This window comes from Pyricularia grisea, chromosome I (assembly GCF_004355905.1).
Source record: "Pyricularia grisea strain NI907 chromosome I, whole genome shotgun sequence".
Lineage (NCBI taxonomy): Eukaryota > Fungi > Ascomycota > Sordariomycetes > Magnaporthales > Pyriculariaceae > Pyricularia > Pyricularia grisea.
In genome coordinates this window covers 5,443,559-5,462,015 of record NC_044973.1, presented here as the reverse complement: position 1 = coordinate 5,462,015, position 18,457 = coordinate 5,443,559, and the positions used below count along the sequence as shown (strand labels likewise).

The following is an 18,457-nucleotide window of genomic DNA, read 5'->3' as shown; positions in this document are numbered from 1 at the left end:
AAGCTTCGCGTGCGAACCGCGTACCACTCTCCCCATATGAAGCTGGTAGAGGCAGCCTGTTTGGCGGCCATGATCGAAGCCCATGTCGGCGCGCCCAAAATGACATCAACGCTCATGTTTTCGTCGGTCACTGGGCAACTAATCGATCACAGCGAAATCGACCCCGAATATTGGGTCCGGAACATGTGCAGCCCTGTCCGGTTCTCGGCGGCCGTCAAGGCCCTCTTAACCTATTCGCCCAACAAACGCCGCCTCCGCACTACGGCCATCCAGTGGACATCTCTCCTTGAGGTCGGCCCTCACGCTGCGCTTAAGGCGCCTCTGGTCCAAATTATGGAGGAGATCGACATCAAACTGCCGTCGCAGCTTCCCTACACATCAGTTTTGGTTCGGAAAGAGAGCGCCACCACCACGGCCCTCAAAGCTGCCGGCCATCTGTGGGGCTTGGGATACGCCGTGGCCCTTGATGCCGTCAACCGCGAGGTGGCCACGACGGCCAAGAAGCCGCAGCCTGTCGCCGACCTTCCGTCATACCCTTGGAACCACGACAACAGCTATTGGTTTGAGGCCGCCGCAGCAAAGGAGCAGCGGCTTTTGGAGCAGCCCCGCACCGACTTGCTGGGCGTGCCCATTGAGAACGACAACCCGTTCGAGCCGCAGTGGAGGAACTTCCTGAGTGTGCGCGAGAATCCGTGGGTCGAGGACCACAAGATCACGGGCACCACTCTTTATCCCGGCGCCGGCTTGCTCATCATGGTCGTTGAAGCCGTGCGCCAGATAGTATCCAAGGATGTCGCAGCCGTCGAGGGCGTCGAGTTCCACGACGTAAGCTTCGACCGCGGCCTTGTCATCCCGAGCGAGGGTGCTGTGGAAACGAGACTGAGCATATCGAAATCGACCGCGGCGGACCTCCCCCATTCCTTTGTCGTCTTTTCGAGGGTTGGCGATGGCCCCTGGGTCCGACACTGCTCCGGCTCCTTCTACATCATATACAAAAACCCTTCGATGACTTTTGGCGAGGGCCTCGCAGGGTTGGAGTGGAACACATACGTCGAAACGTACCAAAAGCTGCAGTCGCTTCCTTCTCAAGAAGTCGACGTCGCAAAGCTTTATAAGAACCTCGATAAACTCGGCATGGGCTACGGTCCCACATTCCAGAACCTATCAAGTCTGGCCGCATGCACACAAAACGGCTCGTGTGATTCTTGTTACGGCACAATTGTAAGCTACTCACCCACTTACCCATTCACCAACTTACTGGCTGTTATCAGCTCGCGCTTGATCGCTAAATTACGAATTAACAAAATGCAGAAAGTGCCGGATACAAAGAGCGTTATGCCGTTTGAGTATGAGTATCCTCACCTCATTCATCCAGCCACACTTGACGCCATCTTCCACTTGATGATCGTCGCCGTAGGTGGAGGTCCAACCATGACCGAGGCTGCAGTGCCCTACCGGATGGAGAAGCTGTACATCAATTTTGATCTTCCCAACGGTGCAGGTGCTCTTTTCTCTGGCTATGCCCAGAAGACTGTTCTGGATGACGGTTCGATGGCGGCCGACATGATCGCTACCGATATGACCTGGGCCGGGCCAAAGATTGTTCTAAAGGGTCTGGTCCATGCGCCAGGTGACTTCGGGCGAAGCTGACGGCAGCACTTCCGAGAATTCCATCGAGAAGAGAGCGACCCAACTTCTATGGAAGCTGGCACCTGAGACCACGCCTGGCCACTCCGGCTCTGTTCCTCTAAAGCCGCAATCCTTTGGCATTTTGCGGTTGAGTGATTGGATCGACCTGGAATGCCATTACTCGGCCAAGCTTCACGTCCTTTTGGTGGCCTCTTCGCTAACAATAAGCGTGCTGGATCAGTTGGCGCCCTTCACCAACGGCCACGAGATATATCGAGGCATTAAGCGGTGCACCGTGGTGGGGGAATCCGATGAGGAGCTCAAGCCGTGGAAGGAACTCACGTCGAAGGCGCAGACCTTGTTTGACTTCCGCACCGCTTTCCCCACGGAGGGACCGGAGGCGATCCCCGTCAAGTTCGATTTGATCATTACCGGAAACGACAAGGTTGATCTGGAAACCCTCAAGCCCATGTTGAACGAGGGTGGTCGTCTGGTGGCTTGGGACCAACAGGTCCCAGAAAAGTCGATCACGATCCCTGAGGGCTTTGAAGGCACCGAGCTGTTACTTGACGAGCAGCATATTACTATTGCAACTCTGCGCCGTGCGGTGGACACGACGACGCCCGTTGCTGTCTCGCTCCTCGTATCCGATAACGTCAACGCGGACACCACCCAAGGCACCGAGGCTTTGTTGCGAGCCAAGTTGCAGGGCCGCGGCATAGAGACTCGAATGGTTCATCTGAAGGATGCCATCAACTTCGCCAGCCAGCCTATCATCTCCCTGTTGGACATGGGCAAGGACGTCATCAACAGCTGGACAGCGGAACAGTTCGAGTACATTCGCCAGCTTATGGCCATGGCCTCGCACATCTTCTGGGTCACGCAGAGTGGTCTTGGTTGCGAACCATCCGAGGACGGCCTTAAAAGTGCCGGCATCGCTGGCTTCCTGCGAGTAATGCGGAACGAATATCCCAACGTGAAGCTCGCCCATCTCGACCTCTCGCCCGCCTTCGACTTTGCAGCCTCGGCGCCGACCAAACTCGTCATCGATACGTGGCTGCGCTCCGTCAATAGTGATGCAGAGCTGGAGTTGGCCGAGCGGGACGGCCATCTTTTGCTCCCGCGTGTCGTGGCCGCGCCTGGGGTGGACCAAGAAGTTGCGCTGAGCATTGGCACAGCCCCCGCCATCCCAACGGCCTTGGCCCATCACGCGTCCTTGGAGCCGCATGAGGGCGCTGGAGGCAAAAGGCTGGTCTGGACGCGTGATACTGAGGTCGGCGGCCCGCTGGGTTCCGAAGACGTCGAGATCAGGGTATCGCACTTGTCGGTGGACTGCGGCCGCTTGGGCCACGGGACAAAACTTCTTGGTAGCTTTATCACAGGCTGTGTCACTCGGACTGGTCCCTCCGTATCCGGTCTGTCGTGCGGGGACATGGTCATTGCCGTAGGCGGCCGTGACCGCCGCACCCTGATTCGCCGACCTTGGGCCACGGTTCTACCGCTGCCCCACAAACTTGATGTCGAGTTTGCTGCCATCCAAGTCTGGCTGCACATTACGGCACGGTATATCATAAACCATATTTCCCGCGTGGCTCGCCATGAAGCGCTGCTGATCCAGGACGGAGCCACTGGCCTCGGACAAGCTCTAATCCACACGGCCCAGCGTGCGGGGGCCGAGATTTTCGTCACGGTCGACACTTTTGCTCAGCAGGCGGACCTGATGCAGCGTTTTGGCCTCCCCAGCAGCTCGGTTGTCGTGATGGGAGCTCACATCACCTCACTGGATGCATATCTCCAGAGCAAGGTCGGCCGCAAGGGTTTGCACGTGGTGGTGGCGTCGGCCGCCGGTACGCCACTCGTGCGTCTGCTTAGCTCAACTCTATCGGATTTTGCGCGGGTCGCAATCATTGGCCCACAAGACACCTCGGGCACCCGGCTGGCAATCCGGGCCAACATCCAGATCACGGCTGTGGACCCGACCCAGCTCCTGCACAAGCGGCCCACGCTTGTCGCCCGACTGTTGGCCGAGGTTTCTGGCGTGTTCGCCGAGGGGGAGGTGCCTGCCATCTTGCCGCAGACGCGATTCAGCGTGGCCAATCTGCCTCAGGCGCTGGCCTGGCTGCAAAAGCCTGACAGCGCCGGCATCGCGTCGGTGCATTTTGACAACGACGCCCAAGTGCCCGTCGTGCCCGCGCCGCCGCCACGCCTTCAACTCAACAGCGAGGCAACCTACGTCCTGGTTGGCGGCCTGGGCTCGCTCGGCATGCGCATTGCCGACCTGCTGGCCGACCATGGCGCCAAACATGTATCGTTCCTCTCGCGCTCCGGCGACCGTACGCGATGTGCCCAGCAGCTCGCAGCTCTCGAGGCCCGCGGCTGTGGCGTCGCCATCTTTGCGTGCGATGTCGTCTCGGTCCACGCCGTCAAGGACACAATAGCCGAACTTGGCAAGCTGGGACGCCCCGTCAAGGGTCTTGTCCAGTGTGCGATGGTGCTCCAGGACAGCATCTTCGCCAAAATGACGCACGCGCAATGGACCGCTGCCTTTGCGCCCAAGGTTGCGGGCACATGGAACCTGCACAAGGAGCTGCCTGCCGATATGGACTTTTTCGTAATGCTGTCGTCGGTTGTTTCGATCATCGGCAACATGGCGCAGGCCAACTACGCGGCCGGCAACGCCTATATGGACGCTCTGGCCCGCTTCAGGCGCGCCCAAGGCCTCCCTGCCGTGTCGATCAATGCCGGACTCGTGCGCGATTCGGGCCACAGCGTCGACGGTTCCAACATGACCGAGTACCTCGACCGGTTCCGCCACATTATTAGCGTGAGCACCGACCTCGACGAGCTCAGCCTGGCTGTTATCGCCGCGATGCGTGGCACCACGGCAGACGGGAGCCTTACGCCGCCCCAGTTCGTCTTCACTATGAGCGACTCTCTCGACCCGACAGTGAACGACACATGGGCCATCGACCGCAAGTTCGTCCACCGTCTCGCCATCTCAGGTAACGCGGCCGGGACCGACAGCGTAGCCGGTCCCGGGGTAGCGGAGACGCTGGCCGCTGCGAGTTCCCTCGACGAGGCCACTGTTGTGGTCTCGGATTCCCTAAAAATGCTGCTCGCGCCCGGCCTGAATATGCAGCCCAGCGATGTCAGCGACGAAAGTCCCTTGTATAATATTGGAGGTATGTCGCTGCCTTGTTGTTGTACGGCTTTTCCTTCTATAATTGTCCTTTGTTTTCGTCCTTTTCCCACAAAGGCCAGCCTGTATGAAAACGGAAAAGAAATGCTAACTAGCCCTTTTTTTTCAAAACAAAAAAAAAACAGTGGACTCTTTCAAGGCTGTCGAGGTACGCAACCGCGTTGTGCGTGAGCTAGAAAGCGACATTTCCGTTTTCGAGCTGCTGAGTTCCAACACGTTGGCCCAAACGTCCCGCATCATTGCGTCGCGGAGCCGACTGGTGCCCGGTGCCGCCCGCACCGATGGTGGTGACGAAACAGAAGGAGTTAATTAAAGCAAAAAAATAGTAAAAGGCTAGTGTTTTCATTAAAGCTAATCATTTTCCGTTGCTTCCATAGTTTTTAAAATGGATATTTATAAAATGACCAAATTTATTTATATTTCTATATTCTAACCGGTGAAACAAGGGAAAAAGGAATAAAAACCTACCTTATAAAAATACTAAGTATAGGAATAATATATAATAGGACAAACAGGAAATAAACTATAAACAAAGTCGAAATAAAAAGTTGAAAAATAATTAATAAGAATATTATTGGTTTAAACTAACGTTATATTTTTAGTTTTATTACGATTAAGGTGTCGAGGTAACATGTTCTTATGGTAAAGTACAAGGTTGAAGCAACTGAGCTTCTTGACTGCGTAACTGGGGTTTTCAATGATTGGGGTGAAGTTATGATCGGTTTTAAATATATATTGAGGTTAACTAGAGCTTAATTGCTGCTAAGCAATCCCAAAATTGGACTTATTTACATGGTAATGAGCATGTCTTATATATATATATATATATACTGTGTCCCCAATGTGATCCCTTTTGATCTCAGCAGATTAGTGAGATTACTTTTTTTTATTTGTTGTGATTTTAAAGGGATCACTGAAATCACTTCCTTGGCGATTACGTGGTGCTACGTGATTTCCTTCCTTATATAATCCTGATCCTGCCGGTCGGTAATCTCTTCTGGCGAGTGTCGTCAGGAGGGGTGCGACCCCACCTGGCCTCCCTGGTACCGGCCAACCCTCTGGCCGTAACAAGTGTATGCTAATTAGTAATATAGAGGGCTTTTATGTTAATAAACCATTTACCGCAAAAAGTAAGTATTGCTAAGTAATATATTACATCGTTATACGGGCTTTTAATTATGTAATAAATAGTTATATTAAAGCTTTAATATACAGGCTATATTTTTCTAATCTTTAAAGGCGGTATAGGTATTAAAAAGGAGAATTTGTATTAAAATATCACAAGTTTAAATTCTAAATCTGGAGATAAACCTCCGGTAAAGCAAATCACCAATTATATCACTTATAAGACTAAAACAGCGGAGGTGCACGTCGATTAAACTGAGAAAACGAAAAATATATAAATATTTATTTAAAGATTACATTTACAACTTGGTAAAAATATCGAAAGAATTGCAGAAATAATAATATCTTTTGTAATTTAATGTACATTTTAATTATTATACTAGTGATTTACGGGTTAAGAAAACGGTGCTTTTCCTATAAATTAGAATAAACCGAATAAATAAAAACTTATTACGCTGATATAATATTTTAAAATTTCAACAATTTTTACTGGCTGGAAATATAAGTCACCTACGGCGCCGGAACGCCTTCTAGCGTGCTAACCCCGACTTCGATGTTGGAGGGTATATAAAAGGATAGAGCGAATCCTCCCAACCAATATAATAAAGCACATGTTTAAAAATAACGTCACGAATTTATATTCCTACGAAAAATCACTATTTTTTACAAAATTGTAACTTTATTAATACAAAACCCACAACCTTTGCAATTTGGCAATGTGTAAAAATTTATACAATATGATATATATTCCAATTTCTGCATATACAAAACTTGCCGCCGTTTGTTAAAAAGGTTTAAAATAAAAAGTTCAAAATTTAAAAAAAAACCATGTCCACCATAAATCCGCTATAATTTACTGAAGCGTAATTCTTTTCAACTTTTGTCAATTTGAATCTAAATTTGCGTTTGCAATTGATATTATTTTGGAATAAAAAATATATAAATGAACACTTTAACCTTTTTAAAGTAATATTAATCTGCTTTTTATAAATTGCAGTTATTAATAGACGGGATTATTAGCATGACAGCCTATTATCGTCTAGCGCACTAAAAGATAGAACCTATTCATCGCAGGCCGTCAAAGCGACATGAGCATGTGGATGAGAGCTGTTCAATTATTCAGCCGAGATGACCTGCCAGTCAGGCGCTCCTCTTGGATAATATCCATATATCGTGCTGCATGTTATGGAAACTCCCGGACAGTCTAGCCGTTGAAGTCAGTGAGCGGGAGGTCGTCTGGTAGTGAAAATTGCGGTTGCATATATCAGTGCCGGCGATTACATTGGCGTGGTTATTGTCACTGTCATCTATGGCGTACAAGAGCCCCGGAAAATACTGTCGTCAAGACCGGTCATGACGTAGCCACCTTCCATGTAAGTGGTTATATGCAGTGGTCCTCCTCTGTGTCATCAACCCGAGTCACTGTTTCTATCTCTTTCCATCTTTATCCACCTAGGTATTAAAGATTAAAAGAAGAGAAGAAAAAGGACTCACTCCAGGGGTAGATCACATCGCCATCAAAATTCATCTCAAGCACATCATTGTCCGACGGGTCGAAGCTAGTGCTGCGGCCGTCGCTCTCGTAACGTAGCCACGTTTGTCGCTGCCGGACTTCTTTTAGGTTGTTCCACGCAGCTATGGCGTGATGGTGGTCGGCCCAGGGCGATTCGTCAAAGATCTGCCAGAACTCATCGTTATCGAGTACAAGCCCCTTGTGTGAACCTTTTAGATGTAAAAATCGACCATGGCAGCCAGGAATAGGATGTCAAGGGCGGCGAGCTAGGTGAAGTAGAAGTTTCTCATCGTGGATGCTGCTGGGGTGAACAGGTTTGTAGCTTGACGTTGATGTGAGGAGTGTGGATTGGCAAAAGGCGAGACATTGGTCTTGCTTCAGGGACTCTGAGTTTCAGGCAGAAGACAGCTCGTCATTGATGTATAAATCAGACCAGATAGGAGAGTAGAAGAAGGAAGTCATCTTTATAGAGCGGTTCGTGGGCCCCAATGTTTCCCGCAAGTGACGCAAAAGCCTAATTTGCCAATTTGGAGCTATCTGGCAAGGCCGAACTACTGACATGCTTTCTCGTTTTGAACGCATCATTATACGCATAGTCAAAGGGCAAACTATTCGGTGCTTTCGTCGTCCCCATACAAGAATCGCTTGCCCGGTCCCCGGAGGAAGAAGATCAGCTCGGTGCTGGCCCGTGTCTTCCTGGATATGCTAGTCTTGTTGTATGTTATAGAGGATATTGCAAGCACAGAGTGGCTATTAGTGAGGGATTGCCATTAAAGAAATGGAGTCGCTGAGAATGATATTGGGTTCTGCCGCATAGTATAGGCTGTATTTGCCGGGCACCAAAAGCCGAGTCTAGGGTAGATCACACGTTCCTGGCAGCTGTTTTCGGAAAAATTCGTTTTCTCCGAACGCTGGACACCACTATTCGATGGGCATGTAGATTGACGGGAAGATATATTTTATGGTTGTTGCATGGGAGTTATCATTTGCTGACATGTTTAGGCATCAGACTTGGATTTGGTTTTATCTGGTCACCTCACGGTTTGTCGCCTGGGTCCTACTTGAATCAATTTTCTACCTTGAACATGTAAACTTTACCTCCTTTTTTTCATGTTGTTTTTCTTTTTTTTTTTTTCTGTTAAACATCGCCGGATGTCGTCCGTAAGCTAGAGGACCTCGAACAATAAAGCCGGCCGCTGCTGGCTTGGTTAGCTCAACGTCAAAGAGCCATCAAGCAATTTGACAGGACTGACGTTTGATTAAGGACGAGATTATCTGTCAGTTCGTCTTGTCTGGTCTGTTACAGCTGGTCTTGAGCATGTTTAGCTGGAGGCGGCTAGGCCCATCAGGGCAATGACAGTGGGGTTCAGCGGCCTCATTAATCACGTAATCAAACCACAAGTTGATGCCCCACACGTGTTGATTGGGTGACGGCGGGGCCGTCAAAGCTGCCAGTGGAAATATTTGGATGGTCGCTTGCGATTTGCATGGGTCTCCCCCGATTCAATTTGATGGCCTTGGGACATGACGAACTAACCAACGGTTCGACTCTAATTTCTTCCACCCCACGATTCTTCCACCCTACTTCTGCAGAACTGATTTGTTTGCTTGCATTCGTGTCTTCCAACGTTGACTTCGCATACCAGCCCTTCCATCCTAGGATCCCATCCGCATCGTGCAACGACGACTCACTCGCTTTACATTCGGCTTACGAGCTGCCATTAAAATGGGCGAATCGCGGTAGGCAACACCAACGCCACCCCCAAGAAAAAAAAACATACACACAAAAAACACCACGATGCACGCCGACGCAACGAACATAGACTGACAATGTACCCGCCTCACGACACAGACAGGAACTTGTGCAATGGCTGAACAGCCTATTGCAGCTCAACATTACCAAGGTTGAGCAGTGCGGAACTGGGTAAGTCAACGTTAACGCCATCGGAACTGTCGATGCCCCTCCCCCGCTATCGTCGATACTTTCGACGATGCCATCGACAAAACGAGTAATTCCGGCAATTAGGCGTGATGGATGGAGGATTTTTGGCAGACTTCGGCTAACCATTGCATTTGTCCCTATAGTGCCGCTCTTTGCCAGGTCTTTGACAGCATTTTCCTCGATGTTCCAATGTCGCGCGTCAAGTTCAACGTCAATAGCGAATATGCATACATACAGAATTTTAAAGTCTTGCAAAGTAAGGCATTCGACCAATCATTCGACCGCTATACCCGTTGAGGATTAATAAGACTTGGTCTCCCGTTACCGGGACCTCCGTTCTTGCTACATGCGGACGTACACTGACTTGATCACTCTCAACTCAGACACTTTTGCCAAGCACCAAGTCGACAAACCCATCCCCGTCGCAGGCCTGGTCAAGTGCAAGATGCAGGATAACCTCGAGTTCCTGCAGTGGGTCAAGCGCTTCTGGGACCAATACTACCCGGGCGGCGAGTACGACGCCGTCGCGAGGCGAAAGGGCGCTCCCCTGGGCGCGGCGGGTGGTGGTGGCGGTGCTGCTCCCCGTGCTGCGGCAGCAGGCGGCGCAGCCAGGAGAACGGGCGGCACGACGCCGACGACGGGCGGTGCCCGCGCGGGGCTGGGCGTCTCCAAGGCCAACCCCGCGCTGGCCCAGGAGAACGCGACGCTCAAGGAGACGGTCGTCGGGCTGGAGCGCGAGCGCGACTTTTACTTTAGCAAGCTGAGGGATATTGAGCTACTGGTCCAGAACGCGGTCGAGGAGGACCCTGAAATCGAGAAGCAGGAGGACGGCCTTGTCAAGCAGATCCAGGCCATCCTGTACAGCACGGAGGAGGGTTTTGAGATCCCGGCCGAGGGAGAGGTTGACGACCAGGAGACCTTCTGAGGCTGTAAAATGCATTGGATCGACATTGCTGGCTGCTCACGAATGAGGCTTATCTGCTTCTGTCCATCACGACGGCTTGCTAATTTGATGGCGACATGGACCATGATGACGGTCTACATCATCAACGATTTACCGTGACACCCGAGCTTGAAGTGCAATCGGATACACAGGCATGGATAGCAACGGGATTTTGGCGTCGAATTCGCGCTTCTAATAACCATTTTGACTGGGCGGGTGTATTCAGAGAATGTTCCATTTTTTGATGAACTATTACACATGAAATTATGATAGAGTCTTTTTCCCCCAATGACAAAAGTATCTGGATTGTTTACGAAATATATATTTCTTGGCGATGTTGAAGGCACGGCTGTTTAATCAGTTCGTCGTGCTTTGACACTTGTGTGCCAGGCAACCTGGCCGAGCGGTTGTTATGTGACTGATGACTGACAGCCTAAACCCAACCCAGCCCAGTTGTTGGCGGCAACACGCGTTACGGTAGCGCTTAATCGCCGACCCGCCATTCCGCTACCCGCGGCTGAGTGTGTCGGTGCATGACGCAGCTTTGCATTCGCCCTGCATAACTCCGCTCAGGCTCGCTTAGTTAAACCTCGCCGTACCTTAGTTAGGCTTCCAGAATCATTCCACTCTACATTCGTCCACTTCATTCTACGCATCATAAACTTTTTTCGATCAACTAAGTAGTTTACATTGTGTACCGGCAAGCGTATCTTTTTTTTATGTCTCTTATTTCTTCTTGTTTGCATTTATTTGTAAACTCAATACCCCTACAACCGAACCTCACAACCCAGTGCGCCCAACAAGCTCGCGTGACGCCCAAGTCCGACTCGCTTCTTTGAGACGTCACCAGACGAAAAAGACCGAACCAGCCGCCGTATTCCAAGCATAATTCACACTCCCAGGAGGAGGAAAAAAGGCAGATTCGTACACTGTAAAACCCTCAACCATCACGACGACCATTGATTTTCATCAAAACAAACAAAAGATCAACAGCCCCGAAAACCACATAAAGCACGAAACCACAATGCCACCACCAGTCGAGATCTCAATCCCCAGCACCACAATCTCCCACCCCAGCGGCGGCGGCAAACCCTACACGTCATACAACATCACACTCCGGCTCCCGCTGCGGTCGTTTGTCGTGCAGAAGCGCTACTCGGAGTTTGAGCAGCTCCACACCGCCCTTGTGTCGCAGGTCGGCGCGCCGCCGCCCGCGCCGCTGCCCACCAAGAGCTGGTTCCGGTCCACCGTCAACAGCGCCGAGCTGACCGAGAAGAGGAGGGTCCAGCTGGAGGAGTACCTGCAGACCATCGCCGGCAGCCCGGACAGGCGGTGGCGCGACACGCCCGCCTGGCGCGCCTTTCTCAACCTCCCCGCCGGCAGCACCGCTCCCTCGGCAAACAGCGTACACGGCGCCATCACCACGACGGCGGCGGCGGCGGGCGGCGGCGTCGTCGATGCGGCCGAGTGGATCGAGCGCCACAGGCGCATGAACGACACGCTGAGGGATGCGCGCTCCTGCCTGGCGCGGCGCGACGCGGCCGCCGCGGAGGCTGGGTCCGGCGGCGTCGCGGGCCTGAGCAGCAGTCGGGCGGTCGAGGCGGGGGCGGCGGCTAAGATGGCGCTCACGCAGGCCGGGAGGATGCTGAGCGCTCTGGAGGACGACCTGGCCAGGCTGAAGAAGGAAGGCGGGCTGGGGAAGGGTGAGGTGCGGAGGCGGGAGGATATGGTCAAGGAGGCGCGGGAGGATCACAGGTGGCTGACGCAGCTGTCGGCGACGCTGTCGGGCGGGGCGCCGACGTCGGGAGGCACGGGGGGAGTGGCGAGCGCGGCGGACCGCGCGGCGCTGGTGGGCAAGGGCAAGCCCAGGCAGGGCGGGAGGGTGCTCGGGGCGCCGCTGCAGGAGACGGAGCGGACTCGCGAGCTGGACAACGCTGGGTTGCTGCAGCTGCAACGGCAGACGAGGGAGGAGCAGGACGAGGACCTCGAGGTGCTGACGCGGGTGATTCGCCGGCAGAAGGAGATGGGCCTCGCGATCGAGGAGGAGGTCAAGCAGCAGACCGAGATGCTTGACCGGATGAACGAGGACGTCGACCGGGTCGGCGGCAAGATAAAGGTCGCCAAGGACCGGACGAGGAAGCTGGGGTCATGACTGGGGCTGGTGCTGGGGCTTGCGTTTAGGGGCTGGTTGGGGGTGTTGGAGATGGTTGTCGTGGTGGTGAGGTTGGTCAGGATGACCCTGCTGGGGATGGTGTGGTTCGCAGAGGCTTTGCTGCTGATGCTGACGGGTAGGATGAGAGCGTAGTGGGGTTGCCGGTCATTTCACGGCTGCGACATTATTTACATGGTTGGATCAAGCACCAAGTATTTCTTTTTGATGAGAACATAAGTCTTTGTGTCAAGTTTAGAGAAGAGTGTTTAGAACAGATAACATTGAGTATTGACTGCTCGCATAGCCCTTGTCGATGCATCGACCTATCCCTCTTAGCACAGACCAATATACCATCCCTGAGTTTCTTCTACTCCGGTGTAGGTAGAGAGGGAGGGGCCCGTAATAGATCCCACATGATGAGAAATAACACGAAAAGCAATTCGACAAAAATATTCCAACATCCAATGAGATACGACCGATGATTCTGTGTTTGCAGGAGATTGAAATTGGGGTGGATTCTGTATTGCTACTCGCTTCAACCAACATTCCGAAATACATTTCTTTCGTTGACTGCTTCGACGTCACAAAATCGTCTGATACCGGAGACTGAGAGCATGCGGATCAAAATTGGACTGTGACGTTGAAATCACAAATGTAATCAGATCACAGCTAGTGTTGATTAATGATCAAAATGCCTTTGTTTGACCAACCGCCGTGGCCAGGTCTGGACCCCCGCTGCACCTTTACGTCACGCCACGACGCTACCAAGCTCGGTTGCCGTGGCAACAAACGCGGAGCATCGTTCCGGACAGCCAAAAGCGCGATGAGCTGGCCATCATTCGACAGCGTACCCAGACCGCCCGACTTGCTTTTTCGTGTGTTACACTGGTCACATACAAAGGATGGCTTGTGATTGGTTTGCATATCACAGTGGTGTCGAACCAATTCACAGCATTGTACGGGGCGGCTTAATCCGGGGGCATAAATTTTCTCAAACCTGCCGGAATTGGGGTTAAAGAAAAAAGAAAAAAAAAAAAAGAAAGAAAGAAAATGGGTAAGGGCTTATGTATTACAGGGCGCAGAGATGAGTTTAAAACTTTACATGCTCGCTTACAAGATACTCCTTGGAAACAAGACCAATGGAGAGTATGCTACAATAAAATCTATCCCTCCATCAGTAAACCACCCGTCCTGTCCATTTACACTACCCCGCCCCACAAGCGGGCCACGCCGGCCCTAGACATCCCGATCCTGTTTGCGTTTAACAGGAGCAGGTAAAGGTTTGCGGTCCTGGCCCGTACGTATTATGACAGCTATTTTCTGTCTGATCAAGTTTAAATTTGAGTGAATAAATTATTCCGTGCATCAATGGAGAAGGGGGTGACTTACAGGTAACCCTTTACCCTCGGCTTTGCATTTTGCGACGCAATGTTCCTGTTGAGTGGCGCAATCATCGTCCCCGTTGTTAGCCTGGGCGGCAGCCGTGAAAACGTTAGTCAGTAGGGTAACGAAGAGGAGTTGAAAGAACTTCATTTTGAATTGCAAAAGACCTTGAAGGTATGGTGTAAAGAAGAGTAAATATTGAGTAACTAGTTGTTTGTTTGAAAGCAAGATGGGTAGCCGAAGAAAATTTAGTTTACAAGAAAAAAAGTTGGAGGACGAGCCGATTTTATATCAAATAGATAGATACTATTAATATTCCTATTTTGTCGGCAGTGCTGTAATAAGAGTCAGTTGTTCCAAATTAACCTTCAAATGCGCATCTCACACTTTAAAAAAACAAAACAAAAACGAGTAACGCACCAACTTGTTACAGCCTGGAATATCCAACTTTTCAATGTGGCTGCAGCGTGAATAAGTCAAGTCTGCTATGTGACTTGTATTTTACCGGGAGAACCTGGGGAATATATCAGTTGTTCGTCCCAAGATGACGGCGCCCATGCAGCTGCCTGGTATTATACCTGGACTAGTTCTAAGTCTGTCTGCACTGCGCAACATGCACCTTGGTTGGCTTCCCTCATCGTAGAACCTAAACTTGATTTCATCCATCGCCGAAATATGCTACTAAGCCTGACTCTCATAAAAAGAATGCTTATATATTTTTCAACCAACAGGCAGGGTCAGCCCAGCCTTAATTTTCAGGTGTAAAACAAGCATATAAGGTTACGATTTCGTTTTGCGATATAGAATACAATTTGCCCGGGGGATTGTCGATTCCGATTTCCATCCTGATACGAGTGTGGGACATTTCATTGACTTTGTTCTTTTGCTTTTCTCCTATCTAGCGCCCGGGGCAAAAATAACAGGAACCATTCCAGTGGAAATAAACCCCACTGCCCAAATTGGACCGGTTCGGAAGCCAGCTCACCTCAATTGCTAGTCTGCCCAAGCCATGTGCGTTTATGTCTCTGATCGGTAGTGTTGTCAAAACGGTCTCAGTAGTTCCAAGTTGTCCAAGCGGGATGAAGAATGCCATTGTTTTCCTTGGCTTTCCAGGGTCTTAACTACTTAACAATCTTTTTTATTTTATTTTCGGCAACCAAAAACTGAAAGGCGGTAAATCGGGTGACACTCTGGGGGACGGACTGGTGGGGGCGGTAATTCTTTCCCACTAAAGATCAAACCAAAGTTGAGATGACATCCATTTTGATTGCTGCCAACTCAGCTATTCTATAACCTTGCAAGCTCTTGCAACCATACATTATTACCGGATTGTAGGTACCGAGTACCTACGTAACCTCATTTGCCAATGTGATGATTTGTTTTCTTTGCTTTTTATTTGCGCTCCAGGTAGGACAAACAAAATAAGGATTTGCATTCGCTCCATAAACAAATCAAAACAAACAAATCCCCTCTTTCCAAGAAGCCAAAACCCAATCGTCCCACCCAGAGTCTGCCTTAAATCGGGCATCAGCGGGGGTTGGTTTACAATTGCCAATGAAGAGGAACCTCTGCAGCGGGAAAAAAAGAGGTTGATTGGCACATGCAGTTCGTTCGTGCCGTTGCTACGGGCCGTGCTTGTTGACCAACCGTTGCGGGCCCCCACTGCTGGGTAGGGGCTGGAACTACAAGGGGGGGCTACGTATGGCAAGCAGCACCAACCCGAGCGAAGAAAACTTACCCCTGCCAGCCCTTTTTTTTTTCTCCCTTTGTTTTTTTTCTCCACACCCATCTCGTTCACTTTCCCGTTACCTCGAAGCACAGCTTTACCCACGAGTCACTGCAGGTGGCTTTCTGCCTACACCTACATTATCTTGGTACTCTTTTTGACTCGAAACATTCAACCAGGAATTACAATTTTTTGTCTCAAGCTTGAATCCCAAAACTCAATTCAAGTTTTTTTTTTCAAGCCAAAAGTTCGCTTCGCTTGCCTTAGCACAAAAAAAAAAAATCAAAAAAAATTTAAACCATGAGCGGCGGCCCTCCGCCCCCGCCACCGCCGCCGCACGGTGAGAACCCCAAGACGACCCGAAGCGCCGGTCTGCCGCCGGGCAAGTACGATGTCTTCATAATACCTGAGCACTCGGCCGGGGCGGGTTTCCTATACCTCCCATCGCTGAGGCCCAACACCAACAGCTTCGTGGCAGGCTTTGCCACGGCCATCGTACTCGTCGTGGTGGTGCAGAGCATGGCCCCGGCCTTCAAGCTGTGGTGGTCAAACTTCCAGGGCATGGGGACGATGGGGATGACGATGCTGACCGTCGCCGTCGGTCTCGGCGCCTGGTCCTTGGGTAGGACGCAGCAGGGTGACGGAGGTTTCCGAGGCGGTGGCGGTCAGGGCCACTCGAGGCACAACTCCCATAACAGCGGGTCCGGAGCTGGCGGGTTTGGGAATGGAAGCGCCAACGGTGGATTTGGGGACTCTGGACCCCCTCCGCCTCCGCCTAGACATGAGACCCCGCCGAATCAGAACGGTGGGCCACACCCTCCGCCGCCTGGGTCGGAGAAGCCGAAGCAGTCGTGGCAGCAACGTTCGCCAGAGCCAGAGCAGCACCATTACCAACAACACCAGCAGCAGCAGGAGCCGCCACCGCCTCCGCCGCCGCCCCCACCACCTCCAAAAGAGGAGCCTAAACCTGAACCTAAACCTGAACCTAAACCTGAACCTAAACCTGAACCTAAACCAGAGCCCAAGCCAGAGGCCAAACCAGAACCTAAACCAGAACCGAAGCCGGAGCCCAAGCAAGAACCCAAGCCGGAGCCCAAACCGGAGCCCAAGCCGGACTACAAGAGCGCCTGGGAGCGTGCAAGGGAGGAGACGCGCAAGAGGGAAGAGGAACGCAAGAAGAAAGAGGAGGAACAAAAGAAGCGAGAAGCCATCGCGGCGAGGTTGAAGCAGCTCCGTGAAAAGGAGGCCCGCGAGCGAGCCGAGCGGGAGAGGGAAAAGGCCGAGAAGGAGGCCAGGGAAAAGGCGGAACGGGAAAAGAAGGAACGTGAGCTCAGGGAAGCTCTGGAAAAGAAGGAACAGGAGCTGCGCGAACTGCGGGAAAAGGAGCAGAGGGAACGGGAGCTCCGAGAGCTGAGGGCCAAAGAGTTGGCCGAGAGGCTGGCCAAGGAGAGGCTTGAGAAGGAAAAGCTCGAAAAGGAAAAAGCCGAGAGGGACAGGCTAGAAAAAGAGAGGTTAGAGAAGGAGAGGCTCGAGAAGGAGAGGTTAGAAAAGGAACGGTTGGAGAAGGAGAGGTTAGAGAAGGAAAAGGAGGCACAAGAGCCTCGCAAGGGGGGCTCGTACGCATTCTCGGGCAGCGGCGAGAAGATCAACCCCTGGCCCAACGGCAAACCGACTGCCGCCCAGCCCGCATCCCCGAAACCGCCCGCTGCGCCGCGATCAACAGCCTCAGTTCCATCACCGAAACCTGCCCCACCACGATCGACCGCTTCAGTCTCGACACCACCCCCCACCACGCCGAACTCGAAACCCCCGCCACCCAGCGCCAGAACCTACCAGGACGACGAGGAGACGACTTACTCGTACCGACCGTACGACAAGCCCAAGCGGTCTCACCACCGCAAGTCCAACTCGGAGTACTCGGAGTCTTCGTGGGCGCCGTCGCAGAGCACGGCACGTACGACGCCGCCGCCCTCGATGCGCATGCCGTACAGCACCAAGGACCCGGACAAGATTGTGATCCGGGCCGTGTACGGCTTCCTGAACCAGTTCGCCAAGACGCCCAGCAGCCAGCTCATCTCGGGCCAGGCGCCCGTGACGGACGGGCTGATCCTCCGCGTCACGACCGAGGGCCTCTTCATCGACGACGACGTCCGCGGCGTGCCCCAGCGCGAGTGGGACGTCAAGGCCTGGACCCTGAAGCAGGTCGAGGTCTGGTGCCCAGCCCACGTCGCCGCCCTGGCCGCCCGCGACGACGACAGTGGTCCCAACGTCAAGAAGAACCAGCAGGCAGCGGGCAGCTCGTTCCTGCGCGGAGTCATGGGCGGCGCCGGAGCACGTCGGGGCGAGACCCGCGGCGCGCCAAAGATGCTGCTGGGCGAGGAGGCCGACTCCCACCTGGCCGACATGCTGCGCGAGTGCAGGGACAAGTGCGGCCGAGGCTTGGCGCCCAACCTGGGCGGCGGCAGCATGTCCCAGGCGACCAAGGGTCTGCATCTGCTCCGCGCTACCATCAGGGATCAGGAGGGCAAGCGGTACCTGTTTGTGGTCGGGGAGGAGGAGGGGTGGAAGGTCGCCGTCGGCCTGCAGAAGCTGCGAAAGGGCTCACAGGCCAGGGGCCTGGGCGTCTCGGGCATGAGCAGCCTCGAGTCGAGGAACACGCTGGAGATGCTGGGCTGGCTGGCTTGAAACGTTGCAATGCCAAAGCTGGTTACTTTGCATGTTCTTTGTTTTGAACTGCACTTAGCTCTTCTTCTTTTTTCTTTTTTTTGTGAGGATGACTTGTTTCCTCTAGTCGTCTGGAACCTTATTTCCGCTCGGGATTTTCGAGATGAAATGGGATGTGTCC

The 18,457-nt window shown here is 52.4% G+C and overlaps 7 protein-coding genes across 7 annotated transcripts; 5 read left to right on the top strand and 2 right to left on the bottom strand.

Moving 5' to 3' along the window:
* Positions 1-183: 183 nt before the first annotated feature.
* Positions 184-1,650, top strand: PgNI_06631 (uncharacterized protein; the record flags this gene model as incomplete). Its single annotated transcript, XM_031126652.1, has 2 exons — positions 184-1,221; positions 1,312-1,650. 2 exons carry the CDS (start codon positions 184-186, stop codon positions 1,648-1,650), a joined length of 1,377 nt encoding a protein of 458 aa, XP_030981874.1.
* A 208-nt stretch (positions 1,651-1,858) lies between these two features.
* PgNI_06630 (uncharacterized protein) lies at positions 1,859-5,233 on the top strand (the record flags this gene model as incomplete). The annotated part of the gene is made up of 2 exons (XM_031126651.1): positions 1,859-4,811; positions 4,954-5,233. Coding segments are annotated over 2 exons (3,141 nt in total), but the record flags the coding sequence as incomplete, so codon positions are not given.
* A 3,758-nt stretch (positions 5,234-8,991) lies between these two features.
* PgNI_06629 (uncharacterized protein) lies at positions 8,992-10,686 on the top strand. The gene is made up of 4 exons (XM_031126650.1): positions 8,992-9,206; positions 9,319-9,390; positions 9,552-9,664; positions 9,792-10,686. The coding sequence occupies exons 1-4, from the start codon at positions 9,193-9,195 to the stop codon at positions 10,331-10,333; spliced, it is 741 nt and encodes a 246-aa protein (XP_030982717.1). The 5' UTR covers positions 8,992-9,192; the 3' UTR covers positions 10,334-10,686.
* A 689-nt stretch (positions 10,687-11,375) lies between these two features.
* PgNI_06628 (uncharacterized protein) lies at positions 11,376-12,503 on the top strand (the record flags this gene model as incomplete). Its single annotated transcript, XM_031126649.1, has 1 exon — positions 11,376-12,503. The coding sequence occupies one exon, from the start codon at positions 11,376-11,378 to the stop codon at positions 12,501-12,503; it is 1,128 nt and encodes a 375-aa protein (XP_030982718.1).
* Positions 12,504-13,172: 669 nt separating this feature from the next.
* PgNI_06627 (uncharacterized protein) lies at positions 13,173-13,427 on the bottom strand (the record flags this gene model as incomplete). The annotated part of the gene is given in 2 exon segments (XM_031126648.1): positions 13,173-13,388; positions 13,401-13,427. The coding sequence occupies 2 exon segments, from the start codon at positions 13,425-13,427 to the stop codon at positions 13,173-13,175; spliced, it is 243 nt and encodes an 80-aa protein (XP_030982710.1).
* Positions 13,428-13,739: 312 nt separating this feature from the next.
* PgNI_06626 (uncharacterized protein) lies at positions 13,740-14,036 on the bottom strand (the record flags this gene model as incomplete). Its single annotated transcript, XM_031126647.1, has 2 exons — positions 13,740-13,823; positions 13,893-14,036. 2 exons carry the CDS (start codon positions 14,034-14,036, stop codon positions 13,740-13,742), a joined length of 228 nt encoding a protein of 75 aa, XP_030982711.1.
* Positions 14,037-15,912: 1,876 nt separating this feature from the next.
* On the top strand, positions 15,913-18,297 carry PgNI_06625 (uncharacterized protein; the record flags this gene model as incomplete). Its single annotated transcript, XM_031126646.1, has 1 exon — positions 15,913-18,297. The coding sequence occupies one exon, from the start codon at positions 15,913-15,915 to the stop codon at positions 18,295-18,297; it is 2,385 nt and encodes a 794-aa protein (XP_030982528.1).
* Between the last annotated feature and the right edge of the window lie 160 nt (positions 18,298-18,457).